This window comes from Anoplophora glabripennis, unplaced genomic scaffold, assembly GCF_000390285.2.
Source record: "Anoplophora glabripennis isolate ALB-LARVAE unplaced genomic scaffold, Agla_2.0 scaffold220, whole genome shotgun sequence".
Taxonomy (NCBI): domain Eukaryota; kingdom Metazoa; phylum Arthropoda; class Insecta; order Coleoptera; family Cerambycidae; genus Anoplophora; species Anoplophora glabripennis.
Window position 1 is genome coordinate 159,775 of NW_019416530.1, and position 19,734 is coordinate 179,508.

The 19,734-nt window shown below is 34.9% G+C and overlaps 1 protein-coding gene across 1 annotated transcript in view; it reads right to left on the reverse strand.

Annotated features, from left to right (window-relative positions):
* The window catches only part of LOC108906093 (amphiphysin), a 103,378-nt gene that overhangs the window by 20,316 nt on the left and 63,328 nt on the right, over positions 1-19,734 (reverse strand). The window contains exons 2-3 of the mRNA XM_018709247.1: positions 6,963-7,098; positions 1,023-1,213 (exon numbers count right to left, since the gene is read on the reverse strand). Of these exons, the coding sequence (XP_018564763.1) occupies positions 1,023-1,213; positions 6,963-7,098 (327 nt within the window). The remainder of the gene's footprint in view (positions 1-1,022; positions 1,214-6,962; positions 7,099-19,734) is intronic.

The following is a 19,734-nucleotide window of genomic DNA, read 5'->3' on the forward strand; positions in this document are numbered from 1 at the left end:
TATACCTTTTTTATTTAGAATTGAACGTGGTTCAACAATTTCTAGTTAAAAAATTCAAAATTGTAAAATATAAGAAGTTAGACATATTTTTACATTGACAGGACAGTACAACCAGCGCCCCCTAGACGTGACCCCAACACTATTTGCATATTCGTATTTGCCTCCTCAAAAAAAGGTAAAACTACAAATTTTCAAAACAATCGTCCATACATACTTAAAACATAGATAAAAAAAGAAAATATTCTTTCAACTTTAACACCCTGTAGAACGAAAATGAGCAACAATTGATTAAGGCATGTTTGGCTCAATCGCTATATTTTGACGTTAACAATCTGCCATTAAGCTGTGTACCATTATTAATGATTCACCCTGTATATTTTGAATTTATTTTTATTCTATTTTAAAAGTAAACTGTATACTTACGTGTATATTTTTTATTCAATTATTTTTCCTATCTTTGGACGTGTTTAAACATTTCTGTGCATTTAGCACGAATGGAAATAAACAGAAAAATGAATAAATAAAGTGTCTATTTGTGTCACTTTTCGAAAAATGAATTTCTCATGATTACTCTTGCTTTCCGCTGTACGTTTGCTACGCCCATGGAGATCTTCTCCACTAAAGTTCATAAGTGAAATTTATCCTGCTGAGAGAGACGATTTAATATGCAACACCGTCTAGATAGCTCTACTGGTAAATTGCTCGTGCAAATTGCGGTGAACGGTGCCCCAGTTATAAAACGACTGCGGCACAGTCGAAATTGCGACGATACCGTAGACGGTCTTCCTTGCAGACAGCTTATTTTGGCAAGTTAAGTTCAAGGTTACACGTACAAACTTTCCTGTTTGGAAAAAAAATGTTAATGTCAAGGCGCGATGTGGTAACGCTATAAAAATAATAATGCGCTTGAAAGAAATATCAAATGTTAAAATATGCATTAGTAAGATTCTCGAGATTCTTGCAAAAAGTTTCCGACATTTATTGCGAGACATTTACAGCACTTGCACCATGCACAAACTCACCCTCATCTCTGGAAACTGTCCCTGGTACGTGTTCAATGGAAGTAGAACTTGGTCCGCCAGTTTGTGGGTGAAGTCTTGCCAGAGCATGTCCACGGATTGGAGCTGGCCGTAGAGGTGGTCGTGGCCCGTCCACTGACTTTCGTATATCTCGCCGATGGCCTCTAGGAGGGTTTTTGACGCCGCCTGGGCAGCTAAAAGAAAAACAAATGTCATTCTCTGAAAATCTTTAAAAATATGGCATCCAATAATATGCCCCAATATTCTAGAATACCGCAAGGACCTGTTTTAGGACCTCTCACAAGGGAAAATTCACATTAAGTATATTTTAACCGTCATTGTTAAATGGTTTGGTAAAATTTATAAAACAAAAATTCCAAGTAACATATTTTAAAGATAATCCCCTACAATTACTACTATAATAATAGTCCGGGCGACTTAGGTTTTTTATTCAAAATTGGGTCTAACTCAAATTTTATGGGCTTAAAATTAAGTAAAAAATACACGGAATAAAAGCCTAAATTTGTGTATTTGTAGAGGTCGAGTGTCATATTGCTTATAACAAAAGAAAAAAAAATTGCTCTTCTTTCAATTTTTCACATATATCTCCGAAATTAAGCGCCTCTAATCGACATGATTTTGTTTCTGAGGAAATTTGCTACAAGGATAGGCTTTTGCGAAAGCTCGCAAATTTGCGGTGAAGAAAAAAAATGTGCAAAATTTTCAGCAATAAACAAAAATAACGAATTTGACTGAAATTTGATGATCCTACAGGAAAACATAACTGTTGGGGTGCCCAACAAACACCCGTAATCCAGACTCCCAATTTCAAAATGGCGGCCTACTGTGCAAAATTATACAGTCCAAAATACGAGCGCGTATATCTTCTGCCCAAGTGGAGATATCGAAATTCGGCAAAAAATGATCGAAAGGTAATTACACTGTCTCTCGTTTACGTAAATTTTAGATTTTTAAGTAGCAAAATAAAAAAGTTATTAACAAAAAACCAAAAACAACGGTAACTAGGGTCCTTATCTCGGCGGTTTTTTAATATACAGATTTCAGACCAATTACATCAAATAGTGCTTAAAAACATGAATGTTTATTTTAAAGCGTCTCGATCCGACCCATAGGAGCTGAGAAAATTTTTTTCTTAAAAACGGTATTCTGGTTGTTCTATTTAACATTTTGTAATAAACTTGGGAACACTTCCTTTATACGCTGAATCTTTTTTTAATGGATTCGACACGCGGCTGAGCTGTAGCCAGAAGAGGGGAGCGCTGTGACGTCATATTGCCCATGTTGCGCTCACCTTCTCAAAATTCTTACTTAACAAATGGATTATGGCACTTAGATAGCAGCTACCGGGATACTTTTTTTTTAAATCAACTTATTTTTTTCCGCTCTTTCGAATGGTGTAAGCAAAAGTCTATGAAAGTCATCGCCAGACCCCGAAAAATACATTTCTATTGACTTTTCACGTTTTCTTTTGTAATTTCATTATGCTTTTGATATTTTGAAAGTAATAATGTCTTTTTACGTATTTAAAAACAAAAGTCAATTATTTAATTGAAAAAAAAAAAATGATCAGGATTCTATTGACCGTGCTCAGAAGAGGTCGGCGTATAAAATATTGTTTTAAAATTAACTGTTACAGTTATTGCGTAAATTGTGTCTAGAATATTATTGAATGTTATAATATTCGCATTTTATAATTTTAAACCCATAAAATTGGAGTTAGTTTCGATTTTTGAAACAGGCATGTGTTTGGTCTAATTCGTCCAGATTATAATACAAGTGATATGGTATTAATTATGTATTATTACTAGTGGTATCAACGCAAGTTTTATTCTTCTAATGACCTTAATCCAAGAGAAAGATTAGTACCGCGCAAGCAGAAAAATACAAATATCTGCATTTCTTGAAATTCTACGCTAACCAGTTTACCTACCATGTAATTGGTACGAACAAGAGTACGTACAGTGAAAATCAAAGTAGGTAATGGATATGTGCTAACGCAGCGCCAACTTCCTGGATAAAATTACACGTATTCTTACTTAGGAACTGTCATTTCCCGTTTGGAAAAAGTAGGTGAATAGATTGTAACTAAATTTAGGAGCACTTACACATATGTTACTATCAATTTAACACCTCATTTGACAAAATATATAATTTATAAGCCATATGTTTCGAATGGTTAAAATATAGATAGCAAAAAGTTCATCATGATACTTGTAGAGAGCCTTAAATGATTTATTTTCTGCGCGGTGGCAATTAAATTTCGGTAAAATTAAAACAATAAGATCAACATTACATTAAAATACAATATTTCGTTTTACGCGTCGGTGATTTTTCATGACATTTCATTCAACCAATCGTCGATGAAATTATAACAAAATGGGATAACTGCACTATTGCAAAAGCAACAATTCAATCTTTGGTAGAATTTAATGATAATTGACTGATTAGACAACGATTATGACCAGCCAGATCTAACTCGTTTAGGTTATTTTTGTTTGGATATCTGAATACTATTTTTAAAACGGCAATTATTCGAGAAGTTAACAATATAGTAAAACGACGACAGCTGCAAAATGTGTATGAAAATATGAATAGGAAAATAAATTTTGCATTGCTAGTGAAGGACATCATTTTGAACATAATATGTAAAATGCTTCTATGCGAAAATAGCTTGAGTTTGAATTTATTTTATAATGCATCGAAGTAATGTTATTTATTAAAGCAATGAATTGTAAATTAATATAACTTTGTTAAACTATTTTATCTATAAGAAAAAATAAGCTATCTCTATTTATTTTATTCTATAATAAATTAAACAAATAGAATAAACTGTTATGGGTTTATATTATGTTCATTTTGTTTTTATAGTAAACATTTTTTGTTCATTAGCGAGTGAAGTTTGATAGTTTTCTCCTATTAAAAAATGGTAACAAATATGTAAACGAAAAAAACAGAATATTTTTCGTACTAAATTGCATGTATTAAGTCTAACATCAACGTGAGAGACAAAAGAGTAACTTTAAACAAAACACTATTTACATTAATTGCTATTATGACGCAACTCATCCAAATGTCTTAAAGAGAAAAGGCCTGCTATGCAATTTTTAATCAGGTTACGGTAGGTAAGCGCAGTAATAAACATAAATTATCTTTGAATGGGATCGTAAACGTAATAGTATCGCTGGCAAAACACTAAACAAATTAGTGTAATGATTTATTTTAGATATTATATTTCGTAACTTAAGTATAAGTAAGCAGTAAGAATTATTTCGCCTTAAAGAAACCTATCAAAGCCAGATGAACTTAAGGGGATTACTTTAGACTAATGAAGAGTCATTTGTTTGACAGCTTGTCCACATGAATTAAGACCAATTGATTATTTGGCAACAGCTAAAGTCCAGGAATACAGGGTGTCTCACTGTGACTACCCATTAGAATTATTTCAGACTACTTCGATTTGAATTTTGAAAATTTCGGATACCGGATTTTTGGGGCATGCCCTTCTCAACTAAAATAATGGCGTTCACGTACCACTTCCGATTATACTGGAAGTCGCCATCAACTTGCTTATTTTAAATGGAACACCCAATATATTATAACAATTTTGGATTATACGTGTTATTTTAGGTAGACTTTTATGAAGTTTCCCTATTCCTAAAATTAACCGTTTTCGAGATATTTAATTTTTTTCAAAAAAATGGAAACAGTTACTAGCTTCAAACCATGTGTATTTTATAGTATATAATCACCTAAAATCATGTAATTTCTTGCGAGGACATCTGTGGAATTTTTAGCAAAACTTCAAAACAAACAAACTAAATTGTCACCAGTTATTTATTATTATTTATTCACAGACGTTGCAATGAGATCCTAAACGGAACATTTACAGTTTTTAATGAGACATACCCAATTTTCCACCAATGAGCAGAATAAAGTTAAGAAGAATTCTAAAAAATCAACTTCATACATAGTAATACACAATTTTAATTATGTATGTTGATAATATAATGTACTACGATAAAAAAATGACTTAAAAAAGTCATAAATGTTCAATATGGCCCCCATTAACAGCTAAGCACTTGTGGATTCTAGAGATAACACCATCAGTCACCACATTTGCTATTTCAGCTGCGGGCAATTCATGGAACGCTCTTCGTATTCGAGCAATCAAATCCTCTTTTGAAGCAACGGGTGTAGAATAAACTTTTTGCTTTATTACTCCCCAAACAAAAATCTAATAGAGTGAGGTCGGGAGACCTCACTGACCAATTCCACGGTCCTAAGCGTCTCACACATCTACCTTCAAACATTTCAGTCAGCTGTTGATCGATTTGATTGTGACAGTGAGGTGGAGCCCCGTCTAATAGAAACCAACACTTCCTTAGTTGTTCTAAAGGTAGATCATCTAGAAAATCTGCCACAACCATTTGCAAAATATTGAGATATCTGTCGGCATTTAAATTTTCTTCGTAGATATGGTAAGAAATTTGGTTATCTTTAATTAGACAAAAAAACATTTACGCAAATGTTACTTTGAAAGTTTCTTTCCCGGATAACATGAGGATTTTCAGATGACCACAAATGAGTATTATGTCTATTTAAAAATACTTTCTCTCGTAAATTTTGACTCGTCTGCCCATATAATATGTTGCAAAAATTGTGGATCTTCTTGGTATCGCACTAACATCGTTTCACAAAATTGTACACGTTGCACGGCGTCACCCGAATGAAGAGCAGAAAGTAGCTTAAATTTGTATGGATGTATATCATTAGTTCTTAGCATCCTGTGAAATACCTAAATCATACTCTGCGGCACGAGTTGAGGATTCTGGATGAACATTGAAATAGGCTAGCACATTTATTACATTATCTTCATTTGAAGTTATTGGTATTGGTAAAATTCTTTCTGCATAAATTCGACCATACTCTAGTTGATTTGCTAAAATTCTTCTTAACTTTTTTCTGCTCATTGGTGGCAAATTTGGATATGTCTCATTAAAAACTGTACGTGTTCTGCTTATAATCCCATTACAACGTCCGTGAATGAATAATAAATTTAAAATATCTCCATCTGAATATGTATTGTTTTCCATTTCTTATAAACACTAAATTAAACTCTCACTGCAAGAGACTAACAACAAATTGACAGTTTAGTTATTTGTTTTGAAGTTTTGTTAAAAATTCCACAGCTACCCTCGCAAGAAATTACATAATTTTAGGTGGTTACACAAAAAATAGTAGATAACTTAAAAACTAGAAGAGATAGGTATAGGGAACCCTGATATCGTTCGAAAGAGAATAAAATTGTGTATCAGAATAAAGAAAAGCATAACTCGGCTTTAAATTTCTAGCACCCTGCATGCAATTAAGCTACTTAGAAAGTGTGGATGGAAAGCTTAGGGGTCTAGCTATCCTACCTATAAATATTGTTGCTTTGTCTTTCTTACTATAAAATACACATGGTTTGAAGGTAGTCACTATTTCTCTCCATTTTTTGAAAAAATTAAATATCTCGAAAACGGTTAATTTTAGGAATAGGGAAAAAGTCCACGTAAAATAACACGTAGAATCCAAAATTGCAATAATATATAGGGTGTTCCATTTGAAATAAGCAAGTCGATGGCGATTTCCGGTATAACGCCATTATTTTAGTTGAGAAGGGCATACCCGAAAACCCGGTTTCTCAAATTTTCAAAATTCAAATCGAAGTAGTCTCTGAAATAATTCTAATGGGTCGTCACCGTGAGACACCCTGTATATATAACAAAACACCCTTACTTTTGGCCACAGAATACGCCTCTGAATTTTTGACCTGTACTTAAGAAACACTCTGTATACACTGTGTTTTATTAAAATAAATAAGTAAGAGAATATTTAATTTCAATATTAACCGTCGACGACATTACAAATAAAAGACCTTACCTCTTATACACCTAATATAATTGCTAAATTCTTTCTGAAGTTTATTTGCTGCGTTCTGCTGCTTTGTGTAGTTCTGCAGGTGCTCATCGAAAATATCGTCCGCTGTTCGATCGACTTTCCCCAAATTTTGTAGTAACTGAAAAAAGAGGAAAAATATAACGACAAGAAACGCTAAGAATCGTAATATTTTTTATTGTTTCTTAAAATAAATGAAATAGATATCTATATATGACAATAAATCATCTAGAATTTCATAGAAAAACGATGAATACTTGGTACCATAAAACAATTATTGTAATTATTATTGTATTTGCTGACGTTTCGAACTGTATTAATTTATGGGTTATTTTCGATCGTAACTGTATAAAACAGTTTTTAATAGCTTTATTTTTAATAAGTTCTGAGATAAATTTATGTTCAATAAATTAAATCCTACTGAGATCAACAAGGCTCCCATAAATTAAAAAATACATGAGACGTCGGCATTCTAGTAATCAACATTTATGTTACGTCTACAAAATAACATCGTCATCGAGGATATTGTTCAGCGTTTTGTTATCCCTTTTGATAAAAATATAGTTTTAATAATACACGTTTGTATCTTTTATTGCAAAGCTGTTAGTTAACTGGCATCATAGGAGACCTGTTAGCATTTAAAATATATACTTAAAAATGAATAGATAATGAATGTTTAATTGTGAGAAATTTTCCCACAAATTATATTATTTTAGATCTATTAAACGTTTATATTAAACTTACGGTGGTTATTACAAAAAATTATTGGGAGGAGACATGTAATTTTTGTAAAAATCGTTTATCTCTACCATATGCATGTTACTCGTTACTCGAAGAAGAAGATACATACGAAGCATTGAAACGTGTATTTTTTCATATAACTACATTTACTTTATGAATCTATTAAACTAAGATGCCTATTAAACAATGAACCTTGTAATAATAATAATATTTTATATATTCATTAAATAATAATGCTCTGCAATGAACGGTTGTAAAAATTGAAACCTTTTATCCCACATCCTGTACTTGCTACCGATTATCTGCGAAACTTAAACAAACACAATTTATTATGATTATAAACAATATTATCTTTATTACATATTTACTTTCATTGTTATACGCACAACGTATCTAAATGCCATTTGTCAAAGTCCTAAATATTCTGGTAATATCCATAAATGACAGGTTAACGAGTGTCAAAATACATTCAAAACGCAATGATAATCATCATAAATTCATGTTTGAAAACATTTAACCTCGAAAGAAATTGAAATCTTATATCCATGTGCAAATATTATAGCAACGATTTAAATAATGTACCAATGCGTATACTAATCTATATGTGACGCGACAAAAAATCATATGTGGGTACCACACTTCAGCAATTTGTTAATTATGTTTCAAAACTATTCAACCTAAAGCTGTTAGTCAATCACACAATAAATAAACTTACGTTTCACTTACTTTCTATGTTAAAGAAGTAGAACAACATATTTTTATTTACTAATGGCAATTACACACGTAAAGACAGATCGTAGCGATTTAAATATGCAAATAGCAACAATTTATTCCCCATCTACTGATTTATTTTGTACGAGTCAAACTACAAACCACAGAATCATAGAAAAATCTTTTTAGTGGTAATACTGTCAGAAACGAAAAACTACAAAATTAATTTTGTACAACACAGTTAATAAATAGTGTTTTATAATCTGTGAATTCCAATATCTGATATTATTATATTCAATTCCTAGAACTCGGGTAACTTCTATAATGTCGGATAATTTGCACGAGAAATAAAAAAAAAGTCAGTATGACATACACTGTATAAACAGGGTCCTTAAAGAGGATAGGGTGCTGCATCGGGGGTAAGTATTATTGAGATACTTGCTTGTAAATATGGAATAAAATCGAGTTTAAAATACTTATAATTATATAATTCCATCTTTCAATTATTATTTTTTAACCAATATGCATAAATAAATGCCACGAGTTGCATCAGAAACTTGGAAACAGTTCACGAGTATGCTGAGTTTATTATTTGTAAGTTGGCAGTCCTTGTCATGTATATAGGTATACGCGCCATTATTCTATGGCTAGAAATTGGCCTCAATGGCCCTCTTTATCCTGCCTCATCTCGTGTAGGCCTGGACAGCCTTCGTAAGGGGCCGGTGTAGGGCTTTGTGGGACCTCCTTTTGTCCTGGCTGGGCCCCGCCGGCTAGGGCCCTTTCTTCTGGCGCTCTTCTTGCTTATATAGGTATACTATGCTATGTGATCGCTCACACAGCTGGTTACTTTAACCTATATGGATGAAGAATAGAGTCGGTAGAAAGGAAAATTTGTGACCAAAAGATGAGATGGGTGATTAAGAATTAGAACAGAAAATAGGAAATGCCGGAAAAAATCTATTGAAGAGAAGATTTTGGAGCCAGAACAACCGCACAACGTTCTAGGGCATCAACTAATCGACATTAAGTACATGGCACAAAGCATGCAATGCCCCTTTAGCAAAGAACTTTACTGTGCGTGGAAAAGTTTAAATATAATTTAGTTACATGCATAAGTAGCATACTACTATGATGCACTTCTGTGAATACAAATGTTCCTTATAAGACAAGGGTTTAAAGCCATTGCATTTATGAAAGTATAATACAATTTGATATATGTAGTATTATACTGTGATACGATGTTATTGCAGCCAAAAATATTCTAAAAAATATTCTGAAATTACATATTGAAATGTTAATTTTAAAATTAAAAATAATAAATGTCATAATTTATCAGAATGCATAAGATTGTTATATGCACTATGATGCAAAGTATAAATATTTCATTGTTTATATGCAACTGTCAAAAAAACATACTTCTTTTGAAAATTTCCCATTTTATTTTATTATTGTAAATTAAATTAGACAAATTGATTGAACAGGAAGATTTGTTTTAAAACGGATATTTTAGATATTCGTATGTTCTCTTTTTTTAGAAACGTAAAGTTGATTCGAAAAATTTTTATGTGTTTTTGAAGTTTTTTCCATGTATGGGGACATATCTTCAAATTATTATTATAACCTAACCTAACCACAGAGGGTTTTACTTTAGTGGTCTAACCTAACCTAAGATATGGAATGTAACACAATGCCTCAAAATATTTACAAATAAACCTGAATTTCAGGTTAAAGCACATTAGAACTTCTAGAAGCCACTTATTTTTTTGGTTTTCTGTGCCCATGCGTAGAAGTAATACACAAATTAGTTTCTGCATTCTACTAAACTATGACTATAAATAATAGATATTATAGTAGTGCTAACCTCGCACCTGCAGTTAAAGTTTTTTAGACAGACGTTTGTTTGTATTTTGAAGTTTATTGCAGGTTGTGACATGGGCGCAGCTGGGATTTTTGCTTGGGGTGGGACCAAAGCTGCAAGCTTTATGGAGACCTCTAAAAAAACTCACTGTTTGGTTTGACTGGATCATGGAGAATCCACTAATAATAATGCAATTTTTTAAACTTGCAGCATGCAGCAACAATTAGGGGGAGGCCGTGCCCCCTCTGCTCCTCTGGCTACGCCTATGGTTGTGACAATGATATGACACATGACACTTTAATTGATATTTAAATGAACAAAGACACAACAAAAATAAACAGACAGAAAAGAGACAAACAATAAGAGAAGCTGAAAAATTTGACGTAAAAAAACGGAGAAAAAATCATTTTTCAATTGACCAGACAGGCTTGACCAAAGCAGTTGCTGAAAATACGTAATCTTCGATTAATAATGACATCTAATTCTTCACTGTACGTAATTAGGAACTAGAGAACATTTATAAGCACATCCTGGGTCTTGTATGCATTTTTTTACCGCCTATCATGTATGCAAGATACCTACATATATCTCTACACATCTCAGTCTTTAATAATTTCCTCTGAAGTTTCGGACAAATTAATGAGGCATACATTCAGTCCATCGCAGATAAGTCTCGGTATCATCCGTTATAAATAAAAGAAATCGACGTTCGGTGACGCAACTCTAATAAAACATGACGGCGGTTCCGCTGTATAGATTCAGAGAAAGTCCATTGTATGATGGCGTATTCCATGGTAGTGGATGTGCCACGCGGAGTATCGGCTATTATTATGATTAGTTGCATGTTGTTGGTTTTCGCAGATGAGACCGCGGATAAGATCGCTATCTGCAGCGTAGGGGAGATGAGGGCAATTACTTATGCAAAACATTTCGCTCCTGGGTGGAAATCTAACAATTCCTGGCTTTTTTAATTTTGAATAGAACGACGCATTGATTTAAGCGTAAATAAATAGAAAAAATATAAGAATAAACGAAAATAAAACTTATTTTAACATTTTCAGAAAAAAAACACTTACTCAAGGTGCCCTTCTTGTACTTCTACTTCTAGTGGTTGATCCTAATAAGTCCCATAGCACTGCGGCCTAATTAGGCCTATTGTGCGTCCCACTACTAGTCCTATTCAGCAAGTAGATTTGTCCTTTTTACAAAGTCCAAAAGCTTCCTTGCTGACACTTCTCTCAGTTCCTTGGGTTCCAAATAGGGTCTCCCAAGGAGCGCCATTCTGCTACGTGCAAATCCCGGGCACTCGCCCAGGATATGCAGAGAAGTTTCATCCGCCGATTCACATCCTCGGCAGACCGGACTGTCTACAAGCTTTAGCTTATGTAGATGTTTCCTAAAGTGACAGTGTCCCGTTATGAGTCCTGTCACTCTCCTGAGCCGGATTCTATTCAAGCTCAGTAGCTCATTCGCTCTTCCCTTCGAAGGATACTCCATAAGCTCCTTAGAATGGCTATGTCCTGGCCTTGAAGTCCAGTATTTCCTGTGTTCTGTCTCAGTCCATTTGCCCAGAGCCCGCCTGACCACACTGGGAGATGTGCCACAGAAGGGCTCCGGGCCAATGAACTCTGTTTCGGATCCCTTCCTAGCAAGTTCATCCGCTTTCTTATTTCCACAAATGCCTTTATGCCCTGGCACCCAACAAAGTCTGACTGTATTGTTGGTGGCCAGTTCAGTTAGCATTTGTTAACAATACCACACCAGTTTTGAACTTATCTTGTGTGCGCCCAAAGCTTTAATTGCAGCTTGACTATCAGAGAATAGTTTACGTTTATGACCTCTACGTATATTCTCTGCCAGACACGCCATTATCGCGAAAATTTCTGCTTGGAATACGGTAGCAAACTCCCCCAGACTCCCCCAGCTTGCACTCCATCTGGGTCTGAGTCCATATATATTCCTGCACCCGTCCCTCTGGTAATTTTGAAGCCATCTGTAAACCATGTAGACTCCACCTTTCCAGGGTATTAAACTTTTCCTCCCATTTGCTTTGATCCTCTATTCGAGCCTCAAAAGGCTTGTGGAAATGAAACCTTGGAACCATCTTGTCAGATACCATCCCAAAAGTTGGTTCCGACATAGATGTGTCTATAATCCTGGAATAGGAACTACCCCTCCAGACGTTGTTATTCATGAGTCGATATGCTGCTAGCCGCGCTTCTCTTTCCACCACTATATGCAGCGGTGGTAGATTTAGCATAACTTCTAGTGCAGCTGTCGGGGTCGATGCCATCGCCTCTGTTATACCAAAACAGGCCAATCTCTGAATTCTATTCAGTTTTTCCCTCGCTGTGGTATGTTGTGTTTTTTGCCACCGTACCACAGCACCGTAAAGAATCCTAGGTATTACTATCGACGTATACAACCAGTATGACATCTTTGGTTTCAGTCCCCAGGTGCTCCCAATAAGGCGACAGCATACACACAATGTCTGCTTCGCCTTACTCACCACTTTTTCCAAGTGCGCATTCCAGGTAAGCTTATTATCCAGTATCCCTCCTAGATATTTTACTTCCCTGGAAAGCCTAATGCTCCTCTCTCCTATTATAGGTTCAGAGAGTCCAATTAAATCCCTTCTCCTGGTGAAGGGTACTACGACCGTTTTGTCAGGGTTTACTGACAGTGCCTGCCCCGTACACCAATTATCTATCCATTTCAAAGCTTTTTTCATGAGTTCTGAAACGATAATACAAGGTGCCCTACTAACATCTTGAGGGCATATAGCGTAGGTCAAAATAAGACTAGGGCTTACTCTAATTGTTTTCTTAATGTTTCTCTTAAGGACATTTCGGGGCCCAAAGAGGTACCTGGAGATTTACGTTTTAGGACCTACTTTTCAAACCACCTTGTATATTTTGATAAAATTTCGGAATATTGTATTTACATAAATAAGACTCCAAGATTTGATGTTAAACCGGTCTACCCCCATCACATATTTTTACAGATAAATAATTTGAGACACATCAATAACATTCCAAGATTGTCACGAATCTGACTACAGTTTTGCGATACTCTCAGCAAAAATTCTCTTCTAGTATTAGCGGGTGATGAATAAATGAGTTGTGTTGGATGACCCCACAGAAAAAGTCTAGTGGATTTACGTCTGGCGACCTAGGTGTACATAAGACAGGTCCGCCTCGATCTACCTATCGATCATTAAAAGCATTTGATAAGTCTTGACCCACTAGAATACTAGATGCTCAAAATAAGGTGGTGCACAATCGTGCATATACCTCATTTTGAATATTAGTTTCATAAAATATTTATTTTCAATCTTTACCTTAACTTTAGCTATTTCTAAAGGTTTTTAGACTTGGTAAAATTAAATAATGTATACAACATTAAACTATAGTTGTCGCTGCGGTTATACTATTTTTTTACTACTGTTTCGAAAACCGATTTTCTTGGAAAATGTCCAGTTTATCGAACTAAATAAACAGTTCTTTTTTTTAAAGGAAGATATTCAAAGTATCATATAAAAAACAATATTTTCGGTTCGATAGTATATCGTCAGTCCCTTCCTGGATTTTTTTAAACACTAAATCTTGGACACTTATCTGTAATACACTATGCAAAAATTTCGTCAAAATATACAAGGAAATAATAATAATAACTCTGCCCCTTATTCTAACCTCAAGAAATCGCCCAGAAGTTGGATTCTTGTGCGGGAGAGGGGACGGCATATTATTATTTACTAGGCCGCACATACGCCCAGGAATGACTTACGTTGGCCCTAATCACCATTCAGTGCAAGAATGAGGGGAAAATTGGAAAACCTCATTAATTATGGGGATGGTCAAACGCCGACCATTCTCTCACATTGACACAAGATTCTTCCACCCTACCATACCCGCAGAGAGGGAGCCTAATTCCTCTCAACGAATATAGCTGATTTACGGTTTTACGACAGCGGGATTCGAACTCGTGCAGTGGCATTCATCGATTCAAGTATTGACGCCTCAAACCACTCGGCCACCGACCGATTAGGTGGTTTTAAAGTTACAACAAAAAACGTAAATTTCTGGGTACCCCTTCGGAGATATTTTCATTAGAATTAAAAAGAGTATATATAGGGATTTTTGAGATATTAGCAGTCATCCTGTACGCATGAACGACGGTAAGAGAAGTTCAAGGGCTGTCGATGGTGTGATAAGAACCATTTAACATTACCGATTTTCGTTTACTTCTGCAATGGGGTTACTTAAATTTTACATTTATGGGACGTACGATACGAGTAGAGGCTTCAAATGTTACTAGGCTTTTCCATTTGCTAGATCTAAAGAATTCCATTGTTTATTACAAGCGAACATTAGAACACCAAGATCGGAAGCGACATCAGCTGTGTAGTGAAAAATAGAATGCTTACATCTTCTGTCAATACAGACTTTTGAATATCACCAGGCAACCTAATAATGTCTTAGTTTTATATGTTTTATGTTTTGACGGAAATGCTGACGATAACAGTTTCGATACTGTACAGGGATTGGTATTTTGTAACACATTATATTTTAATGGGCATAAATTCACTTCGATTCATAACTTATGTACATTACTTCATAAAAGAAATTACTTCAGACAACATAACTCAAATTCTGTTTATCGAAATCTTTATTTTAGAATGGGACCGATTCCCATATTTTATTTTTATTAGTTGGCTTACGATTGTCATGAGGTGTTCGATTAACGTTTCGTTTTCAGTATATTAGATTTATAATTAAGTGACTAGCCACTAATATTGGTCGGTGTTGGTACTGCCAAGTTAATTACACAATAGGACATGCCAGTCGATGATGTGTTGTTGCTGGGGATAATTTAAGGGATTACGGTGGTACAACAGGATTACTGACTCAAATCCTTATGGTTTCGTGGTTATGCAACTTCGCAAGCCCAGGGTTACTAGGTTATAGGGTTATAGGATTGTGGAAGCCTGTCATGTCAGTTTGAGAGCCCTGATGTATGAGATCTCTGTTACCACAGGGTTTCGTTGTTGTACATCCTCGCACACCCCGGGTTACGGGGTTATGGGGTTAGAAAAACCCGCCAACCTACAGTCATGTAGTTTTGAACCCCCGATGTATGTGATCCATGTGTGTATGCACAGAGTTTTATGGTTCTATTCTTTCGCACATCACGGGTTAGGAGATTACGGAGGTAGGGAGTTACGGGGTTATTGATTATAGGGATTCAGAAGCCTGCCAACTCACAGTCATGTAGTTTCGGACCCCTAATGTATGAGATATATGTTCCCACAGGGTTTCGCGGTTGTACATCCTCGCACATCCCGACAGTTAAGAGGTTATGGGGTTACTGGATTATGAGGCTACTGGGTCATGGGGTTATGAAACTACGGGGTCATAAGTTCATGAAACTACGGGGTCATAAGGTCATGAAGCTACGGGGTCGTGGGATCATGAAGCTACGGAGTCGTGGGGTCATGAAGGTACGGGGTCGTAAGGTCATGAAGCTACGGAGTCGTGGGGTCATGAAGGTACGGGGTCGTAAGGTCATGAAGCTACGGGGTCGTGGGGTCATTAAGCTACGGGGTCGTGGGGGTCATGAAGCTACGGGGTCATGGGGTTATGAAGCAATGAGATAATGAATTAGAATGTCACTGGCTACTTCAATCATTTTGAAATCACGAAAATCGCTTTCCAGAGAGGTGTCCTGATACTGAGATCACAACATGAACTGATCTGGGAATTCTGACTTTAGATTCGGATACAGCGGGTTAAAGTACTAAGGGAAACACTGGTCTGGTCCACGACCAACCCACTTTTTTGTGGGATTGTGCAATTGCTTAAAATGTATAATAATGTCTCGGTTCAGTCGTGACATTCGAATAATACTTGCCGTCACAGTGACATTTGCAAAAAATCCGTTGCTACGAATATTCAAAAAAATTGATTTAAGAAAATTTGCACGATCGGTTCACTTGTATTTTTAACCAATCCGATGCAATCAAAAATAACTTTTTACACTTGTGTCCTAAAAAACTATTAAATATTTTATGTATACAGGGCGATTCAAATCATAATATCATTAATTTTAAATGAAGATGGGGAAAAATGAGTAGAATACAAAACGCGATTAAAAAAATAAAATGCATATTTACCGTGAAAAAAATATATTTTCAAATCATTATATAAACTTCTTTTCGGACTACTCCTGACCACTGACCTACAAAGGTTTATCGAGAGTGAATCTTGACCTACCGCAGTCTTTGGTCATTAACTTACCTATTAATGCGGTTTTATTCCGTAATGAACGACAACGAATAAACAGAACTTTTTACATTTACATTTTACTACTAACAAGTATTATTTATTTGTTAATAGAAACTAATGTATAAGGATAATAATTGTTTTCGAATGTTAGGTTATTACAATTTAATATTTTTAATAATGTAAACGTTTTCACTATATTTTATAATGGAATACGAGTTTTTAGTATTATGTTCAATTAATTATTCAGTTTGTAGTACGTATACCTTTGTGACTCATTGCTTTTCAAAGAGTACTGTGGTACCTGCCTATTAAAAATGATAGTACGGCTAAGTAACACTCACTCACTCGTCCACAGCACTTTATTAATAAAGTGTAAAGTAATAATCCGGTGTACTTTAATTTTGAACCGACTGCAAAATTCAAGTCGACCGGGGAAATCAGCTGTTTCGCTTCAACATTCACATTTCATACATAACTTCATTTGTGTTTTATTTCAGGCACCCTGTACATAATTTCCATTATCAATTTATAAATATAACAATTTTATTAACGAATTAAAAGAATGACTAGTTAAAAGAATTAAGGAAGTGAGTCAAAAGTTATTTACAAATTTACTGCACAGATTTAAATTAAATTGTGGCAGAATACCAAAAAATTGTCAGGAAACTATGTTAAATCGTTACTATTCTTGCCGGACCAGAAGCAGACGCTCCAGAATGGTATCAAAACAGGAAACAAATAAAGTGAAGTTATTTCATACAATAATTTAACAATGAAAAGTTTTTGTATCCAGTACTATTTTTATTCAAATTAAACACTACTAATGATTTAACTCGTAAAAATCCCGTGGTTTGACAGAAAAATAAGTTAAAAAAAGTTACGTATCCGCTACCGGGCTATCAGACACTTCCATCCAAGTTTCGTAGCATGGATTTTATTTATCGAGAGAGCAAAATAATCCACGCGTTGGAAAGACCTCGTCGTCACGATCGCTGTTACATAACAAACGTAAAAATAGCTCGAAGGGAACGCATTTACACATACTTTTCTTTTTTTTTTGAGTTGGCCGCCGACCAAATCACGTTTTGTAACCCAAGTTGCTCGTTTCTTTATTTTGTCTGGAAAAGGAAGCCGTTTGGCAACGTGGCTAATACAAAAAAAATTTTGGCTTGCCACACAGAAACGCGAAAGGCACTAAATTGAATATATTTTTGAGAGGGCAATGCAAAGAAACACATAAAGACAAATTTTGCTGATATTATACAGGGTGGTATAATTTTCTTGTAAAAAAAAAATACCTAAACTCCGCCACTGATTATGTATGAACATTGCATTTTTTTAAATTTTATAAACGCCAACATACAAGATGTCCGAAATCAAATTTAATTATACTTTACCTTAATTTTAATCAAGAATACGTCACAAGAACAGAAAAATAGGTCAAGAAATAAATCCTAAACGCAATCCTTGTTTATTTTATGAGTTCCACGGCATATTTTTGTTTGCGATCGAAGGCCGTTTCATTGTCTGCGTCTAAAATTAGACCTAGTCTAGTTGGCGGAAGCGTAAGAGTTATATTTAAAAAAAAAATTGCCCCGATTTTTAAGCGGGGCATATTGATCGTAACGATTTTATTCTAGTAATAAAACGATGATAATTTCAAAAGACCGGTTGCACATTTTTATATCGCCTTGGCAAACTTTCAGATAATACTAATACAGAACAAGGTCCAATAAACTTTTCATTTTCAAAAATAATTTATGAGTCAGTTTATTTAGTCGTGCGGATTTATTAAAATGTAATCGCTGCATATTTACTGTACATTCTAACTGTAAAATGCGGTGTGGGAGGGATATTTTAAAGACTACAATATGTACAACTTCGCATATGATGCATGTATACAAATTCCATTCATTGCACAGCCACACAAAAGAAATCGACTTTCGGGATCAGAGGTCAGACCATGCTTATAATTCGTTTTTTGGGTCGCTGAATCCGAATCCGAGGTCCATTTAACCCCAGGGTTTTTCATAACCTCAAAAAACCGATATTCTGAACAATTAAACCATATAACCTTAAGACTCAAGCTTCCAACGTTAAATCCAATTAACCAAATCCCATAAACATTTAACCCAATATCCCAACCTAATAAGCACATGAACCCAAACCCCAATAACCCCATAACCAAGGGAATAAATCATAGGCAATCTATATTATTGAAAAACTCCTTGAAAACTCAAACTCAAAAAATTCCCATAACCCTATAACCCCACAACCCCGTAACTTCATAACTCCATAACTAATAAATCATAGTCAATCTGTATTATGACTAAACGTTAACATATTATAAATTGATCAATAAAACTATGGTTATGGGGTTATAGGATTATGGGAATTTTTGGGTTTAAGTACTTGGGTTTCCAAGGAATCCTCAGCTATGTGATGTTTTTCAATAATACAGATTGCCTATGATTTACTCCCTTGGTTATGGAGTTATAGGGTTAGTGTGGTTTGGGTTCATGGGCTTATTAGGTTGGGATATAAATGGGTTAATGTTTATGGGATTTGGTTAATTGAATTTAGCGTTGGAAGCACGAGTCTTACGTTATATGGTTTAATTGTTCATGTTTTTTTTTGAGATTATAAAAAATCCTGAGGTGTTGGGGTTAAATGGACCTCGGATTCGGATTCAGCGACCAAAAAAACGTATAATAAACATGGGCTGACCTCTGGGTCCAAAAGTCGATTTTTTTTGTGTGCCTGTGTTTTATTAATTATAACGAGCGTTCAAATAAAAACGTGGTCGAAGTTGGCTCTGACACATTGGACGTAGGGAGTAGCTTATAGCGACCAACTTAACCTCATTTCTCAACGAGCTGTATAGCAGCTGTCAGTTTCAATAACGTTAATGACTATATAACTTTATTTTAAAGAATAATCGTGATAACAATAACAAACAATTAAAGGAGCTGCGGAAAGTGTCCCCCTCCTTGTTATAACAATAAATTAAAGCAGCTGCTGAAAGTGTCCCCCTCCTTGTTCCAAGCACTTTTCACACCTGTTCCTCAAAGAATTAAAGACATTTTCTAAGATGCTCGGGGTATTGTTAATTTCACGAATCTTGTCTATAAGTCGAGCCTGCAGATGGTTTAAATCAGGAATA